Here is a 19,252-nt window from a genome sequence, read left to right as displayed (position 1 = left end):
GGGGGGAAACACTGGCTCAGCCATAATAGGATGTTCTTTTTCTTACCTAGTAAAACAATCAGCTAAGAGGGAAGTTTGTTTTCACTACATTACAAGCCAAGAATCAACTTCAAAAGAAACTGTGCAGTTTCTCTATGTACCTGAGCATTGACATTGGCACCAAACTCCAAAAGGCACTGGATCACCTCTTCTAGTCCCCAGCAGGCTGCCAAGTGTAGGGGTGTCTGTCCATCGTGAGCTTCCTCTTCTCCTTCTCCGTTCGGGCCTGGCTTTCTGGGACTATTCACATCACAACCACTAAAATAAACACAATACAGACAATTTATTACATTTAATCCAGATTTGAACTGTTCCAAACAAGGGTCAGAAGAGTTTGCAAGAGCTGATCTAGCAACTGTTGACACATTCTACATAAGCACAAGTTCCTGGTTTTAGTTTGACTCTTGTCACCAAAAGCGTGATGCTAATATTGGTAACAGAATGTGTCTTTAGGATTAGCAAGGCTTCCATAAGTGCGAAGTGCCATCCACCCACCAAAAGTCTAAGGAAGCACATACCTGTTACTGGCTCAAATTAGCATTCAATTAATTTATGCCAGGAAAATATGTACATGCACATTAGAAGGTTTGTATTTTAGAAGGGGGTCTGACCTGCGAATAAGAAAGCATGCTATTTGTTCACTGTTTTCATCAATAGCTCTATGAAGAAGAGTTTGTAAGCAGCCACTTGGTCCTGACCCCCAACAGGTTGAGTCACAGCCATGCCTAACCTGGAAGGAGAAGCACAATGAGGCAGTGAAGTTTTGGGGTTTTTTGTCTCCAGCAGGCTCCTACTACTTTATATAGCCCTTGACTAATGCTTCTGAAACATTATCCCTTAGAGACAGAATTTGAGATGCCTTATCTATTTCTTCTGACGGTCATTGAATTTCAGGAAGCTACTTTAATGTCTTCCAAACCGCTATTTTATTGATTGGTCTACTATGTAATACTTAGTTAGTGTTTACTAACAATGCAGATATTCACTCACATACCCTGAACAGCCAGTTTGGCTAACAGTTACCTCACTTTCAGCAATGACAAGCACCTAAAGCAAGTCAAGCAGCATCGGCAGACACTGTCTTAGAAGGTCTGGCCTGTTTACTCGCTTTCCTGTACATTCAGCTAAATAGAGGAAGCTTTTTCCAGGTATTGTATTCCTAATATTTGCACGCTCAATTAAGTAGTTCTGTGGTAGAGAAAAGTAGGACTAAATTAGACTTGTTCCACTCCACTTTACAAAGTATTTACAGGGTTTATACATGAGCTGTTTCAGTGCTGAGTCCATAGAATCTTATCAATTACCAGCACAAACGGTCAAGTACAATTACTAGATGCAATTCTCAGCTCATGAGCACATCTTTAAAGTAGTTGTCTCTAGCAACAATAACTGGTTATCAGAGACAAAGCTTTCAAGGAACATCCTTATAAAGGAGACATGAGGAGGTCCACTTATGTCTCGCAAGAAGTCTCATGCTGAATCACCTATGCCTGAAACTAAGTAGTCCTAAAAGTGAACATAGGCTTTTAAAGGCCTTCTTGATGGACCTTTACGAGGCAATAAAAACAAGCACATACATATGGGCGTTCAGTTCTATTCAGGAAGCCTATCATTACACAAGTCTGGTATGCCACAGACCAACGTTTTTAGTGGATCCTTACTTTCCAGAATCAGAAATCCAGATAGCATACTATTATTACAGTGGCTGCAAGATATTTGGCTATGCAGACTACAGTGTTTATAAAAGATTTCCCAACAAAAAGGAACTTCTGGTGAAGAAAAACCTCTAGAAGTTAGATAGTGCTAGGACTGCTCTGTTCTTTTCATGCATTGTATGGTTTTGCTGATGAGGAGCCCTTTGTTGCTAGCAAGATGCACAGAAGTGAGACTAAGTCAACTGACAATCTTACCAGAGTTGATGCGATATCTTCCAGGTTATTTTCTAAGGCAAGCCATAAAGGAGGATTTCCCTTCTCATCTGGCACAGACATGTCCGCTCCTCTGGTACAAATAGCATCAACCACAAGAGGGAGCTGGTTTTTTATAGCTAGCTGTAAGGCAGTCTCTCCATCCTGTGTTCTGCAATAGGTACAGTTTGAAGTGTTACTACTGCATTATCAAGTTTGGCCTCATGTTAAAGTAGTTTATTGGCAAAGCCAAGAAGTATACTCTCATGTGTGTATTTTTGCTGTAGTAAGACTGTATCTTTATAGCCAAGCAAAGACTACATGTAAAGTTTTTCATTACAGCGATGTAGTTTACCCTTCTCCCTGCACCCTTTAGTAGCAAGTGATTGATTCCTGAAGTCTGAAAAGCATGTGTTCCTAGCAAGCGTTCTTAGCTCAGAAACACCGTCATTTCCTTAAGTGCAGCCATCATTTTAACAGAGTTCCTTCAGAGCAAGCCTACTGCCGCAGAAGCAAACAGCTCTGTCTGCTCTGTGGCAACACTTCAAGTAACAGTCAGAAATACCAACTGTTATAAAACTGAAATTAGAACAGCAGCATTAGGCAGTTTGTACCCATGACATTAATTACTGTACAGCTTGCAAATTTCAAAGACAGTGTCAGTCACGTAAGCAATTAAATGTTTTGTTCAGTCTGATATCAACTTCTCTGGGAGATACTCTATGGGAAACTTGTTGCTGGAGCTAGATCTAATTAGTTTAGATAGCAGAAGACAGAGCTCCAACAAGCTGGCAAACAGAAGAGACTAAGTTCAGTACCGTGTCTCTAGGACACGGGATTCTGTTGTTACAGAGGATTCTGCTCTACCTTGAATTAAGCAGCACCTCCCTTTACAGCTTCAAGAGGAAGTACTGACCAATGCAGCTATATATAGGTCCAAGTTCACAAATGTAATCCCTCAGCCATAACCAGTGCCATAAGAAACACCAAATGCTTAACTACACACAGATCATGACTTGAAACCAATTTCAGGCCATTATATGAAGGCAGCCATCACTACCCACTCCTAAATACATATCCAGGTGAGTGTTGTATGAGTTAAGATCTTACCTGACATTTATATCTGCCTGATGTTCCAGCAAAAAGAGTGCACTCTTACTGTCCTGCCTCTGTATTGCCATATGTAGTAGAGTCTGTCCGTCTGACATTGTGTCATTGATGGACGCCCCAGATCCAAGCAGCTGAGCTGCTATGGTGTGCATGCCTAAAGAGTTAAAGCTCATTAGTATTTTACCTTCAGTTCTGTAAGAGACACACTATAGATTAAAAGCTTGAAGCTTTATTTATTAATTTTCAGTAATTACAGTAAGAGATGCACTGAATCAATGCTAGAGCCTCCAAAATTTACATATGTGAACTAAACCAACTCATGACTCTACCCAGCTTGAATATTCATTTACAGACTTCTTGAATATTGGTTACTGAGCCCTTTTGGTCTTGCTTAAGGACGCAAGGTATGGTCTGGTATACAACACAGCATTCCCATTAGTTCTGCCAACCTAAATGTAATAGAGTCCTCCTTAACCATACCTAGCCTAATCCTTCATATCACTTCAGATTTTTGTCCAAACCTATTAATGTTGGTATTATGTTCATAAGCTATTCCCTCAAATATTACTGTATTAGATGCTTAGCTTAGTTCCTCCTCCTTTATCTCAGAAGGCAGAAAAGGGCAATGGTAGAGAAAAAGCTATATTTTGGTTTCCTTTCACTGGAAAGGAAAGTGAAAAGCCTGGACAGTAAAGGTATTTGTTACACATGAATGACATCTAAAACAACACCTCTAAGCATTCTGCCTCATCTCTGAAGTCCAGAGTATGAGTAGTCATCCCCCATACAGCTGCTGTTTCCAGCTCAGTAGGACCATACATAAATTGAGTCAGTAGTGACTACACCACCTCCTTCTTTTGACCATGTCCTGATACTGCTGACATGTCACTTAGCTCCAAACAAAAATAACTAGTTTTCCCCAAACCATTTCCCTCCACATTACAGACAAGAAAGCATCTTCTGAATAAGAATTTCAAGTTCCATTCCCCTTAATAGCTACTTAAAGTAGCTCACCTTCCCTTTGTAAAGTTTGTTACTGTCTTAACCAGCATCTAGAACAGAGTTAGCCACAAATATGGTGATCTGGTACGAAAACTACCAGGGAGTTCTCAGTGGAGCAATTCCACAGAACTGCCAGTAGAGTTGTGGACAAGAGGCTCCAGACTACTTGCTAGTGAACAAGAGAAGCTGTAGGACTAGAAGTCTATCAGTAAGTCAGATGTGAACATTCAGTTTTAGAAGCTGAAGAATCATCTAAAGCTCTCCTTGACAGCTTCTCACTAGCAGTACAAGCCAGGACATGAACACACACCTGCTGTTTTGTTTTTTAAAAAAAAAAAAAAAATCTTATCCACATCATAGCTTCCATACCTTTGTAAATTCTCATCTTGTTTTAAAGGCACATACCTGTCCAAAGAGCCAATCCAAGCACAGTCTGGTCTCTTGAATCCTTTAGACTAAAGTCAGGAATAATCTGCAAGTTGTTGGTAGCATGAAGAGCATTAGCTAGAAAAAAAAAAGCATAAGGAGTTAGAGTATTCTTGTATTTGACATACAGTTGCACATTTAAAGCTGCAGGAGTACCAATGTCACATTTTGAAGTAAGGTGTTCCTTTGGCAATCAGTTTGAAAGATCTGAACAAGATACCTTCAGTTTCCTAGATGTGACACTGCTTAGGATTTAGGTAGTATTGCCACTACTGCCTAATCTTAATACTGACACTAAAACACATTCAACTTTCTAGCTAAGAGGCTTAACCTGCACCCTTTCTACCTCCATTTCCTAACACAGTCATGTATACAGAGTTCTGAGAACTAAGACTGGAGGCTGTACTGCAAGCTGGAGGCAGCATCCCTCCTCCTCACCTCCCCGGGATGGAGAATGTTCTCCCCAATTCACCCACTCCCTCTAAATCCCACTTAGCATTTAATAAACTGTCATCTGCTAGTATTTCAGTACTCAAGTTTAAACTCAACTACAATACTAGCATTACATGCTTTATTAGTAGCTTGTCAAAACACAGTTCACATGCCATCTTGACACACCAATCCACTACAGCATCAATACAGTCTGAACCAGAAAAAAAACCCTACCTTTTTGTTCCAGGATGACTGACACCACATCTGGGTGATTGTAAGCAATTGCCATGTGAAGGGGAGTTTGCAGATAAACATTCTCTGTTGTTGGAGAAGATGCATCCTTCTGACCAACTACTGCTTCTGCAGTCTGGATGTTTGGATTGGCTCCTTGTTGTAGAAGTTCTGCTGTCAGGTTTGCTAGGCCATGCCTACAGGCTGTATGCAGTGGTGTTTCTCCCTTTAATAAACAGAGTGGTAGGTTAACAGCTTGAGACACAAAACCCAGAAGATAAGTAGTTTTTAAACAACTATGCCCACAAGAATTGGTGGGAAGAGCTTGTATCCTAGTAATTGAAGCTCCTTAGGACTTTCAAACTAGATGAGTTAGGCTATATTAAGGACTTCATTACAACAGGCACTAAAGGAAGTGTTAGAAGTGTGTTAACAACTGGTGATGCTGCAAGAATAGTGCTACGAGAACACAAGAGTTGTCTGATCACTAGTAAATAGCTGAAAACATGCAAAAGACTCAGCAGGTGTTCCAACTTGCTTTAAGCTATGGTTAGCAACAAGAGCTCTCATTTCTGAAGAGAAACAAGGAAACTTTCAGACTATAGTCTAACTTTCTGCTTTTACCCGTTTATTTTGGTGGTTGACTTTTGCTCCATGAGTTGCTAGGAAGAGAGAAGCTGCTTCATTTCCTGCACCAGCTGCCCTCTGAAGCAAGCAGTTTCCTAAAGAAGAAAAACACCAAGAACACTGTTAGAGCACTATTCCAACCACACTTTGATACTAAAAAGTGTGTTAGCACCTTTGCCACTACCTTACAACATGAAAATTTGAAGCCAACATGGAAAATCTTACCATTGCAATGCTGGACTGTCATGTACACTACCATTTAGCAATTACACATTTTGAAACTGTAAAGAGGATGTTGGGATCTGGCAAGGAGTCCAGATTTTCTGTCACTTCCTCAAGTCAAGCTCAGCTTGGGACCTGTTAGTATTCCAGCTCTGGGTAAAGCTACTACCACCTACAATTTATTATGCAGCAAATGCTGTTGAAACCTCATTCAGTTCCTCGGAGTACAGTTAGCATTAAGCAGTTAACTTACAAGCCTTCCACCTACACAGAAATACAAACCTCTGTTTTACCTGTTACTGTGTCTGGAGCATCTGTATTGCTGCCTCGTTGGATTAACCTTGCTGCAAAACTGTTCTCATCAAATGAGGTTCCGTTTACAACAGGGGCATCCTCAAAAGGGTTTACAGACTGATCAGACGATACAGTGATATACTGAACTGCAAGCCACAGAGCTGTGCTTCCTTCATGATCCTTCAGCTCCAAGTCTAGTCTAAAAATAAGAAATAGCGTTCCCCAATTTATACCTTTAAAAGTGGTCCCCAATGCAGCTTAAGTTTCAAGCGTCTGAACAGCTGTACCAGTTCATCTAATACCTCACTGACAACTTTTGCTTGCCAAGAAGCCTACTGTAGCTCCAGTTACTTCAGAGAATTTGTGAATACTCTGAAACAAGCAAAACACCTTTTAGTGGCTACCAGATTGAAGCTTATTACTGCTAAGAGAAGCACAGCCCTGGTAGATTTGGGCTCCCACTAAGTGTAACAGAAGTAAATCCTGTTGTATTTGAGTAAACTGTATTCAAGAACTGCAAATTCAACTACAAAGAAACTAAGTCAAATGAAGTATTCTGCTTCGTCACCCTAAGAAGTCACTTGCATTAGCTGTAAGCAGCACTCAAGTTGAACTCAAGAATATACTCAGACATTTTAAAAGTCTTATTACTCCTTTTAGCTCCGCTACAAATTAAGTTATTGCTACATTATTTCACTTAGTCCTCTTTGAAAAACAGAGATGCAGCTTGCTTCCCCTTTACAGTACGGCAAAAACTTACATGGCTTCTGGCATCTTAAGTTATGCAAAGCCTTTACACTTTTGCATCCCAAGCCTATTGCTAGCCTTATAAGGCAAAAAGGCATAGAAGAGTTGTTAAACCAGCTTTCATATCTTCACTGTACAAGGTAACTTCAGTGTCTTTTATATTTAAGTGAGACTTACTGTTTGCACTGGAGAAGCTGACTGAACACAGGTTCATTCCTGACCACAATTGACACATGCAATGGGGTCCTGTAATTGGAGCAAAGTACAGTTACATTAGTTATAAGCGAGAGACAAGATTTTGTCCATGGCCACAGATTTATAGGGTTAACTTTTGTCTCTTCTTTCAGGAGAAGGGCACAAGCACATCTTGAAAGAAAGAGCAATCTCCCTTTTCGTGCACATGACTGCAATTGATTTAGTAGTAAGCAACTCTTTACATTAATGTCAGAGCTAGCCTTTAAGGAAAAAGCACAAGAGCTTGACCTATCAGAATTGAGTAGCTGATATACTTTAAGTCTAATGTACTTGTTTGCTAGCCCAACTTAACCTGTAAAGCAGTTACAGGCCCTACACTTCAGATAAACACACTGCAGCTACTGGCTCTGAGATAACTTCAGTTTCACTGACAGCTTCAAGGAGAAGTACCTTTCAGGAATACTATTTGTATTCTGAGCTGGCTTGCTTTGCTGTTCAGCAATTCAATAAAGGCAAATTGTGTGCCATGTGTTTTAACACGATCAACTCACCGCAGCTTTCTATAGCTGGGTTATGCGTAATTGGTCATGACAGGGTATCATTCAGCCTGCATAGCTTTCTGCTTTGAGTGCTACCCACAGGTCTCAAACTGAATTAATCAATTCACCTTTCCTGCTTCCAGTATCACCTGTGCTCTGCTGACAGACCTGAGCAGGTTCTTAGCAGGCTATATCTAATCACTACAGTTTTATCTGTTAAACCAGCAGGAGACTTAACATCAGCCAGTATTTACCTTCCTTTGTTGTCTTGCATATTTGGATTGGCTCCTGCCTGTAAGAGGGACTCTGCTATCTGTGCCATCTCTGCCATGACATCCGGCAAATGCTTCTTGGGGCTGTATGATGCCACAAGGTGCAGAGGCGTCTCCTGGTCTCCCAGTGTAGCAGCATTCACACGGGCACCATTTTTAATAAGAAAGTTTGCTGCAAATTTGTCTCCTTTTTGTGAAACAAAACAAGGTTATTTATGGATATATGCTTTATATGCCCTACATAATTTATGCAAGTTCAGAAAATGGATACACAGGATTTCCCTCCATACTATTCAATCATTCCCATACAAGTGTCTGCTCTTAGAATGCCCTAACAATAGGCAGCTTCAAGAACACTTCACTGCAAAGTCAGGATTAAAATATTTCATAACACCTTGGAAAGTGTTTTGCCTAGAGGTTACATGTGACTTTAGTTTACTTGTTATGGTGATACTGAGCTTGCTAGTTCCTTTATCAAGATAAATCCATTGCTGCTTTAATGCACAATTGGACAAATTGTGAGAGACTAAACACATAAGTAAGCTTTGAACAAAAGGTACTGTTCCAGGCCATCAGTCAGAAGGGTGTAGTGGAAGTTAGTCATCTTCTGTTCAGTCTTGCTACATAAACAAGCAGTAACACAGCCTTTGCTTTTGGAAGTTTAGGCCCCATTACATACAGGGTAAGGGCTTAGTTAGGACCCACCATGCACAGCATTCTTAAGAACTCCCTCTTCAGAGCTTCTCAGAAGTTGGAACTTAAGCCCACTTCAGTACATGAAACCTTGGACTTGAAACACCAAGATGCAGAGAATGACTTCAGGATAATACTAGTTTCCCTTACTCCAAAGATTACTTTGAATAGACATCTTCAGAAGTCGCTTGTCCTGAATGCAAGACTGGAGAACAAAGATGACTATTCACCTTTACCTCTGCCAGCAAAAACCAAAATCCCACATTCTGATTTCCATATCTGATGTTCCCCCCCACTACAATGATCATAAGAAATAAGAATCACATGGCAAGTTCAGACAATTTGCTTTAGCTCCATTTCCAGAACATGTGATTGTTAACAGTCATTAATTCACTGAAGCTTTGGTTACTGAAAAGCAAGCATTCATTCTCAGAGCTCTAGCTTAGACTGGAAGCAGACATTAAAACTAGAGGACAAATGCTGGTATTAAGAGCAGCCTGCTGCAATCTTTCTAGTGTTTTACAGGGCTGCAACCATCACAACACTGACCTACGCCTAGAAGGTCTCCTACTCCTGCTGCTGAAGTTTCATTCACAGGACCAGACACCAGCATTACCCTGTTTAGATATGTAGGAGATTAAAGGAAGAAGTTGGGAGCTTTATTTTGATCTCACAAAACTTAAGCTACTTCTAAGAGTCCAAAAGAGCTTGCTGTTGAAAATAAACTTATGCTTTTAATTTGTAGTACTACAATACCCATAAGGTCCCATCACAGGTAAAGTCCCTGTTGTGCTTGGCTTTCTGGAACAGAGCTGCCAAAAATATCATTGCAGGCAACTACTAGCATGGGATAGTCACTACAGATTTTTACCAGACTTTGGCCATAGGCCAAGATGCTGCTGCTCCAAAGCCTTCAGAGTACTGTGGCCACAGCAACCAGGTCCTGATGTGCTCCAGTTCTCATAAGATGCATTTTCCACTCCAAGGTGGAGAACAGCTCAGGATAATCATGCAGTCATACTCCGACTCCACCCTGAGAACTATGCTACTATTCACCAGAGCTTTGAAGATATTCAGACAGCCACAGAAGCACCTCCACTTGCTCCTCATCTCCTTCCAGTCAGTTTTTCCTCTGCTAAAACTGTCCAGTAGCAAGGACCCTTGCTGTTAACCATAATCACAAAGAAACATACACTGCATTCAACTCAGGTCTAGAAAAAGGCTTCATCTTTATTTGTGACTAGGCTGTCATGCTTGATTCAACTATTTGTCAGAAAGACATTGGTTGTCAAATTAGAATATTCTCAGTAGCTCCCTACATTTCTCCCTCTAGCAGACAGCACTCTACTAGACTGCTTCTGGATGTCATATAGCATAAGTTTAGTTCATCAGCCAGCAGGCAAGTTTTCAGATCCCAAATAAGAGTTTGGTTTTAAGTTTAAAAAAAGAAACAGAACAAAGTTCACCCTTGACTACAATTTTCTAGCTGAACTGTCAACTAAAGCGACACAGGAATAAGCTTTGGAATATATATTCCACGCTGGGAACAACTGCAAGTTAACAAGGCTTCATATCCCATTTCTTACCTCTTTGGATGGCTTTATGTAATAGACTCCAGCCTCTCTTGTCTGCCCTATCTACATCAGCCTTGTAGTTGACCAATGTAGTTGCAATACTCTCCAATCTTTGGGCAAGGGCTAGATCCAAAGCAAGATCGCCATTGTGATCCAATTCATTGAGCTTCGCAGGGAGCTACAACACAAATTCAGTCAACTGACTTAGAGGTATGCTCACTAGCCCAACATAATGTTTCAACAGCCTGTTCCAACTACCACAACATTAGACCTTCAGCTCTAATGCAAAACGCTAGTGTTGCAGTTAGGTAAGTGCATCTCACACAGGAAAACAATCAGAAGACTAGCAACACCACATGCAAGTACCCAGAGGGCTGTTCAATGAGAAAACAGGAGTTCTGTTTGCAAGCCTTGTTTAACTCACAGGAAGCTAGACTAGCATACTCAACATAGCACTAGGAAGAATTAGTCAATTATTCCTTTAAGATAGGTGCTAATCTGATTGGGATTTGAGGTAAGAGCGCTAAGTACTGCTACAGTCCCAATACTTGAACAATTCTTCTGTCCCCCTTGTTGGGGGACAGTTTATTTGCTAGTTGTTTAGTGTCCATCCAAAAAGAACAAATACCTGTTACTTCAAACATTCAATTGAAGAGGAAATTTCTAAAGAAATTATGCTTACTGAACTGCTGTGAAGCAGCAAAGTTGACTATGATACCATTCAGCTTTAAATGTGCATAGCAATATCAGGTATGGAAATTTTATTATATCTAATCGGTTGCATGTAAGCTTTTTTTTATTAGAAATCATGTCATTCTAGAGCCTTTACTGCTAGACCTCCATTATGTACATAGAAGTAGCTATGGTAACGATAAGCATGCAAATAAGAATTAGTGACAAAAATCAGTAACAAGGTTCAGACCGGCAGTTAGGAACTAGTTATTTGAAACACCAAATTCTAGAAGACAGATCAAGTCAGTCTCACTATACCTGTGAATCCATTTCAATAAGATACAAAAAGACTACATCTTCTCTCTCAACTTTAATAGCCTTATGCAAAGGATATTCTGTCTTTGACTTGAACATTTTATACAATAATTGAGCACTCATGCTACTGAAGTCTTCTTTACGCAAGTCATCCTAGAAGCAATAAAAAAGTGTTTATAAATAAAACAGGAATATTGCTTCCAAGGTATTGCACAATGTAATCATTAAGTTCACAAAACAAGTTCAGTTAAAAGCTCCATTTTGATAACATCCCAACAAGCAGGAACAATCCAAGACAGAAACACTCAGGAAGTTTTACATCTTACAATTTAGTTTCAAGATCAGTTAGTGAAATTCTTCCCTTTTGTCTACAGACCTAGAAAACCAGCATTTCACCAGACATTACAGTAGATGAACATCTAGTCTCTAAACTAATTCTCTATCTGGACTTAAGTCAGATTAGTGTTTTCTGACAAAAAGGCCTACAACTATTGAAGACTCCACAAAACTTTGAAAAACTCTGAATAAAAGTAAACAGACACTTAGAAGTATAAAGACCTTAGGTGTGAGTTAGTGTCCAATTGACTAAACAAGAACAACCTCATTTCCAGGTAGAATACAGTGTCAAAAGTTAGGAGTCAGAAGCAGGAAAGAGTTAAAATGGCTGACCTGCAGGTTCAGATACAAGAATCTTTTTTATATATTCACAGATCAAAGCACTCCTCTCTGCTTTGTCATTAGCCAAACAAAGAAACATCTACATTTGGATAATGCATTTGAGATTTAGAATAACCTAAAACCTCACGCACCAGTCTGCTGTTGACAAGTCCTATTTTAAAGGCTAACCCATTACTCAGTTAATCAAACTTTCCTCAAAATAACAGATCAGAGCAAGTGGAACTTCCAAGTCAGCTGCACAACTCTTTGCCACTCCCTCCATTACAGAAGATAAACTCCTCCCTGGATTATTTTTAGAAGTAAAAGCAGGCCTAGGATTTGTGATCTGTATAGACAGAAACCAACTGTGGATACACTTCTAAACAGTTCGGAGTCCAGATTTGATAAACAACCTTGCTTATTAGAATACAGTCCCTATTGTTTGGCCCATGTTTAGGAAAGTAAGATGCTTTTTATAGTGAAGCATTTACAATGAATAGAAGTAGTCTTCAGGCTATGAGCTATTTCCTCCCAGTCAAGACATTCACACCAAGGCAGACAATGGAGATAACCTCCAAAGACAACAAAAAAAAATCTTAGGGAAGGAGCCATTAAACGTGCTTTGTTTCAAACATATAATTATGAATTAGTATGGTAGAGAATACCAAATAACAGTGTCAAAAGCACATATTATAAAGATAACTGAGACAGATGGGAAAGGAAAAGTCACTCCTGCCTCAGAAGCAGCCCCTTCACTCACACCAGGGCAGGGCAGGCTGATTTGACAGCTTTTTTATCAACACTGTTGCTCCTTGCAAACATATAAGGGTCAGCATAATAGGTCACCTTAGTCACTGAAAGTTATCAGGAATCCATGTAATCCCCATCCCAACTGGAATGCTCGAATGCTGGCAAACCAAGAGATACTCCTGAGGTCAGACAGTACAGTAAGTTAAGCAAAATTCTACTGATTAAGTTCCTATACTCTACAAACATTTTTCCCCTCTCACTTCCTTCTGACAGTACTTACCCAGTGACTTGCAATTATCTCAGCACAATAGTTCAGAAGAGTGCTAGCATTCAGCTCCTCAGCAGTCTGATAGAAGCGAATGCAGTTCCTGACATTAACTAGTGACATAACTCCTTTTTCACACCTGTCAAAATAGAAAAGCTGGTGTTCAGTAATCAGGAAACAGCTTTACTGTTTAGTGTGTTTAATCACTCGCCCATGCTGTAACAGGGTCCCATCTACTGTTTTTCCTAGATGCCAGTCGAAAAGGGCTTGGCCTTGCTTTACTGTAAGGCTACACAGCATAAACATACTTTAATCAGAAGCCCTGTAAGACAGCTTCCATAACAGCAGACTCCTATTAAAGCAGTCTAACCTAAAGTCCCATGAAAGATCACATACTGCAGGAGCAGGCAAGTGAAGACAGACATCCTAGTTCTCCCAAGGGAACAAACTGCAGTTCCTTCACTGTTACAAAGTAGTGAGGATGTCTATCTCTACAAGTACTAGAGTGATCACAAGCAGCTTTTGTGCCAAAGCTAGGAAGAGGCATGCCAAATACAGCTCTTTTATTCATAAAGAGACGGGATAAACGCTAACAGCAGATCCAACAAATCTTTATAGGTGTGAAGCTATTAATTTGAGTTGATGAGAAGAAAACCCAAGTACCTCAAAATGAAGTTAAACATGCCAGTGATCTCCAAGCAGATATTAAGACAAAAAATGGAAATACTTGTCTCCAGGTACAGGTACCTACCAAGACATCTAATAATTACTAATAGCATACTGTATGCAGACTTGTCACTACACTACCACGAACAGACAACAGTGAGAAATGCATAGATAATACAACATCAAGACAATTCTGGCTGGTACAAAGCTTGAAGGCAGTTTTAGCATTGGCCTTACAGATGTCAACCTCTTTGGTCAGAAGATTTGACAGCAATTTAGTTTGCTTCATGTTGAGTCACAGTTAAATCATAGATTAAGGGTGCTATATACTATTACAGCCCTCAACACCCCTTGGGCAAAAGATGATTATATCAAAGGGTGCTTTATCTTTGACTAAATTCAAGGCTTCAAAGGTGTACAAAACTTGATGAGGTTTCAATTTGTACATTCAGACTGCTCACTAACTCTAAATGCTTATTTACAGCACTCTATACATTCAAGATAATAACCTAGCCCCTACTAGAATGGGGTTAATCATAATCTCCTCAAAATGGCAAGACATTGTACTGTTACATTAACCTTCTTTATGAAGAAAAGTTGCCACCAAGATGCACAGAACAGCTACTTAAGTTAAAAAGTTTTCACCTGTAGTATTTTACTACTGCAAGCTACTTGCCCTTGACTCTTCCTAGCATTCTCTTTAACAATTCCTTCCTTGCAACTCTCCAGAGCTTGTTACTAATATACTGATCTCTACTTCCTCTTAATGTCAAATTAGGGTTATTAGTTTGACAGGGAGAGGCACTGGAAAGTAAACATAAAAGCTATGAGAAAAACTGCTACAGTTTAACTGTAGCACAAGGCTTCACTTCTTGTGATCAACTGAATGTCATGCTGTATTATTGAAAGCCTCCAGACTTTTGAAAAAGCAGAATTTGATCCAACTGCCAGCAGCTATCATCTTATTTCTGTTCAAACAAGGTTGAAGAGTTCAAGAAGATTCACTGTATTTACCAAGACTCACCTTTCCCTAAGCAGCTGGAGCTGAAATTTATTAGCGAGTTTCATGAGCTCTGTCAAGAAGATATCATCTTCTCTTAGCTCAAGTTCATCTGTGTAGATCCACCGCAGCATTGCCATGGTAACCTCTGGGTCAGCATCTGGTACAAGGAGCAACAGGGATTAATAAAATACCCAAAGAACAATCGCCTATTCAAGTAGTCGCAATTCCTCTGACTGTTAAAGTCACAGCTACCATAAAAAAATTAGCCTTGTTCAAACTGTACTGCTTTAGTTCAATCAAAACATCAAAACAGAGGCAAAACTGGTCAGAAGCTGAAGCTAGCAACAATGCTGGCACCAAGCAGGAAAACTTTTTCCTCCATTGGAACACTGTGCAGAATGCAGGGAGCCCTATAACATCTCCTACCTGCTACACAAATATTGCATATTTAGGGGCCAGTGATGCCCCTTAAGTCTTTTGTCCATCACATATGGCTAAATCCACATCTACGTTTGACAAACACAAATCCCCTTTTCGATTTAAGAATTCTCCCTCTTTGATATTATAGCTGTGTGTTATGAACTGTTGCATTCCAATAAAGTTACTTACATCTTGGCAATGACTACAAAGTACTTAAAACCGCTGGAAATCATTTCTAGGAAAGGTGCAAAAGAGTCAGTTTAAGAAGCTGTTTAGATTTCAGGTGTTTACAACACTGATCACAGCCTGATGTTTTTATACAGCAAGAAAAATAGAAACCTACATCACAGGGCAAGACACACAAGCCCAATGGTCAGAGACCTTTGTCACCCAGCTAGAAGTATAGTGACAATCCTACTTGCAAGGCTGTAGATGAGAATTACTCCACAAGGTAAGATCAGACCAAGCACAACAAAAACACCATTTGCTTAGAAGAAAATAACACTAGTCCTTTAAGCTGTTTTGGTTTTAAAACTGAAACATACATGTTTAAGACACCAAAATACCCATCCTAAAACATATATCCTTTACATGGAGGGTTGCCCCAGGTTACTTGCAGAGTACCCAAAAGTAGTTGGGATAGCATGTAGACTCCTTCCTAAGAAGGAGGAGGGTTTAGTAAGGTAAGAATCTTTTGCTGAACTTGAAGTAAATCGGCAAACTACTTGAGCTGTAATATCAGCTCTGCCTTGGCAGAGATAAGAGTAAATTTTCTCCCTCACAACAAGAGAATCTTCTTAAAGAGTAGAAAATTCACAGGTTACACAAACTCTGAAAACACTCAATTTGAAATCCTGCCTGTATTTTGAAGTCAGGATTTGGGTAATCTTAATTTGCAAGTTCTTAACAGAACCTCTTAAGAAAACCGTGTTTAGGGAACAGCTTGTTGCTTGCTGCAACTATTTCATAACCTAATCCTTGTGCCATTTATCAAACTTTCTAAAAAAATCAATTTTGCACAGTGCAAAGTATCATTTACTCACACTTATTTTAAGCATCATTCTATAATAGGAAGTGTTTGCATTGTTAAACATGCAAGACAAGTTACATTTGAGATTCTCAGACTTGCTTAAATGTGGAGCTAGAAATGCTATGGACTGCCATTTGCAACAAAACTACAATTAACATAAGAGTTTTTTGGTAATAATCTTCTGTTAGCATAGCACTCAATTTAAAAAAAAAAAAATCCTTGGCATCTGTCTTCTGTGGCAGAAGGATCCATAAATCCTTATGCAAGAAAGCCTATGCCATCTCATAAAAGTAGCTTGCTGTGACTTGCTTCTTTCCAGTTTGTCTGCACTTACAATTCATGGTAATATTAAGTGCAGAAAGCAAAGCCAATGCTTAATATTCAACATGCCAGTCAGCAAACCTGCTTAACTTCATGCCTGTTTTTATTACTCACAAATTAATTGTACAAGACTCTTCTATACTGTAAGTACAGAATAAAAGTCTGCCAAGAAGTTCAATCTGCAGAAATACTGCCCAGTGTAAGCACACACAAGAAACAGCTACAGGAGAACAAAAGAGTCTTGTAGAAGACTGTCTTTAGAAAACTCCTCTTCCTCACCTATTTTGCAAAGGTATCAAAGTGCAAAAGCAGGTAACTTTTTAGTAACACATCAGTATTTGTATTCATTTCCCACACACACTACGTTAACAAGAAGCAAGGTATTTCCATGACACACTTCAGAGAAATTATGCACACTACCTCAAAAAGCCCTGTCCTTAGAAAGGAAGAAGTCAAGCTCCTCCACATAGATTTGTTTTTCATTACGTTTAGTTGACTCTAGCAAAGACAAACAGGCCACCATTCTCAACCCCTGTTCATTAAAGAGAAAGAAGGTAGGTTATTGATTTAACTAGCACTAGCACCAAGTTCACAAGGGTACTACCAAGTTTCAGAGACAGAGCTCCATTTGGATTAAGCACCACTTTTTGTACTTTTCGGACTACTACGGTCCACATACAGAACCTTCTCCCAACAGGCCCTTTCGTTAGTCATCCTAAAGACAGTCTAAGCATCATACTGCTAAGCAATGACTGACCTGACAGATCCAGCTCCTCTGTTGAGGCAAGGCTGGCAAGACTCCAAGTATCACTGCGCGCCGCCAAGACAAATTTGTGAGCACTGATGTGCTTCTCCCCAACCTTTATCTTCAGATCACTGGTAACAGGGAAAAAAAAAGCATACACATGTATAACGCAGGCTTCCGCTGTGCTTAGGTATGTATGGATTCAGTACCTACATAGTATCTATGCCCTGGTATCCACATTTAGGTTCAAGTTGTTTCAGACATACATTTAATTAGTTAAATAGAACATGTTGCCAAATAACACAATTCTTATTTTTCTACAGAGAAATGCAATGAGGCATTAACATTTAAAGTGTTTGGGTTTTTTTTCTTAACCATTTCAGCATAAACTCCAAGGGAACTACTGTAGAAGACAGGAAAATCCAGCAATCTTGATGTTAAATATTTAAGTTGCAGTGTCCATACTAATACTGTCAGCTAAGCACCTATGGTTTCAGGCAAGACTAGTAAGAGAACAAATGATGTTTGACGGTAGTCTGAGTACAAGGCAGACTCCAAGAAACCCCAGTTCCCAGGAGACCAGCTGTCAGGAACACTTCGATTTCATTCTGACCTCTTTAACACCAGGTTATCCTTTGTAGTTAGAAAGTACTTGCCCTGTTATTTTAAAATCCCATAGCTTGTAAGTGTTCTAACCATGTAGGTGTATTTTCCAGACCATTTTCTAAATCAAAGCACTGCTATAAACTAAAGTGCAAAATACAGAGATGTTACTTAACAAAACTTGGTTTAGGACTTGGATCCTTTCTCCTTTTATAACTAGACCACTATTCTATACCTTCAAAACTGAAGAGCTGAACAGAATTCAAGTGATCCAGCTCTTCTGAAATGTGTTACCTAATGCATCTTTTATCCAGCATGCTAAAATAAGTTCTTACCAGGCACAGAGCACTTTCTCAGGGAGGCTCATGAAGAGATGTTAGGGGAAGGAAATTTTTATCAAAACTACATTTTTTTCCCCTCAAATGACTGAACTCCTTTACTATACTAGCATCACTTTCAGTAATAGCAAAGAAATTGATAAGCATCATTGTAGTTTCGCAACTAAATCAGTTAAGGGATCTAGAGTACTGAAGGTGATCCTTAACATGCCTACATAAAAGAAACCATTAAACCAAATTTTGTGTTGAAATTCAAAGATACATCATCATTTATACCACTAAGTCACATATATCACTGTCTGATACCTGTTACATCATATAACCAGAGAAGCCAATTTGATCAGGCTTCTTTACACACATCAGGAGTACAGGACTGGTTTCAAGGACATATCCTTTCAAGAAAGGAGGGCTTTCCAGTTGGTAGAAGATACCTCATGTAATTAACTAGGTATAGATCAGTTTAAAACTACTTCTGTTCAAAGGAAACTTTGCTGTCGACAGCAAAAGTGGTCAGTTTTCTTTAAACTTGTCTTACATGTCAGTCTCAGAGATGAACTTCTACTTAGAGCTCTTGATTCAGTATGCTACCTGATCTTAGCATGCTCTTCCAAGTGCAACTGTAACTGAGGACCCTATTCAAACCAGGCAGTAAAGAAAGACTGGTACCTATTGCAGTCAATGAAGTCAAAGGTTCCTGTAATGCCCCTCTGGAATACCCCAAAGGGGAATTTCTTACCTGTATTGCTCCTGCTGATACAGTTCAGCTACAATGGCAAGAAGTCGACTGATGAAGGTGTCGCTGGCGTTGTCTTGGTTAGCCTGCGCAGCCAGCAGATTGCATCTCCTTTCTGTATCAGCTAGCTTCTTCTGCAGCTTTACATACTCCTGGCGGAGAAGCATCAGGTGCTTTTCCAGCTTGGCCACCTCCTCTGCAGAGGCACACAGTGTTACTACAAGGTTGAAACAGGCACACCTTTGTTTTGCATCTGAGGGTAACTTCACTGTACAAGCACATCACACATTGAGTTTAATCACGGAACACTACAATAAGAGTCTCCTCTTCCACAATACTCAAGGATCTGACTCCCTATATTAAACCTTTTATTTTATATCATTGCTAGCCATAAAAGTCATCAGAACAGAGTGATAGGAGCCAC

At 39.7% G+C, this 19,252-nt stretch overlaps 1 protein-coding gene across 1 annotated transcript in view; it reads right to left on the bottom strand.

Moving 5' to 3' along the window:
• The window catches only part of ANKFY1 (ankyrin repeat and FYVE domain containing 1), a 28,186-nt gene that overhangs the window by 5,782 nt on the left and 3,152 nt on the right, over nt 1–19,252 (bottom strand). Inside the window, exons 2-17 of the mRNA XM_009885187.1 lie at nt 18,832–19,096; nt 17,167–17,285; nt 14,660–14,795; nt 12,985–13,108; nt 11,301–11,450; nt 10,323–10,488; nt 8,026–8,230; nt 7,215–7,283; nt 6,290–6,489; nt 5,772–5,869; nt 5,151–5,373; nt 4,464–4,562; nt 3,057–3,210; nt 1,950–2,118; nt 651–769; nt 141–297 (exon numbers count right to left, since the gene is read on the bottom strand). Of these exons, the coding sequence (XP_009883489.1) occupies nt 141–297; nt 651–769; nt 1,950–2,118; nt 3,057–3,210; nt 4,464–4,562; nt 5,151–5,373; nt 5,772–5,869; nt 6,290–6,489; nt 7,215–7,283; nt 8,026–8,230; nt 10,323–10,488; nt 11,301–11,450; nt 12,985–13,108; nt 14,660–14,795; nt 17,167–17,285; nt 18,832–19,096 (2,453 nt within the window). The remainder of the gene's footprint in view (nt 1–140; nt 298–650; nt 770–1,949; nt 2,119–3,056; nt 3,211–4,463; nt 4,563–5,150; nt 5,374–5,771; nt 5,870–6,289; nt 6,490–7,214; nt 7,284–8,025; nt 8,231–10,322; nt 10,489–11,300; nt 11,451–12,984; nt 13,109–14,659; nt 14,796–17,166; nt 17,286–18,831; nt 19,097–19,252) is intronic.

This window comes from Charadrius vociferus, unplaced genomic scaffold (assembly GCF_000708025.1).
Source record: "Charadrius vociferus isolate BGI_N301 unplaced genomic scaffold, ASM70802v2 scaffold54, whole genome shotgun sequence".
Classification (NCBI taxonomy): Eukaryota; Metazoa; Chordata; class Aves; order Charadriiformes; family Charadriidae; genus Charadrius; species Charadrius vociferus.
The sequence above is the reverse complement of the archived record's forward strand: the minus strand, read 5'-3'. Positions and strand labels throughout refer to the sequence as shown.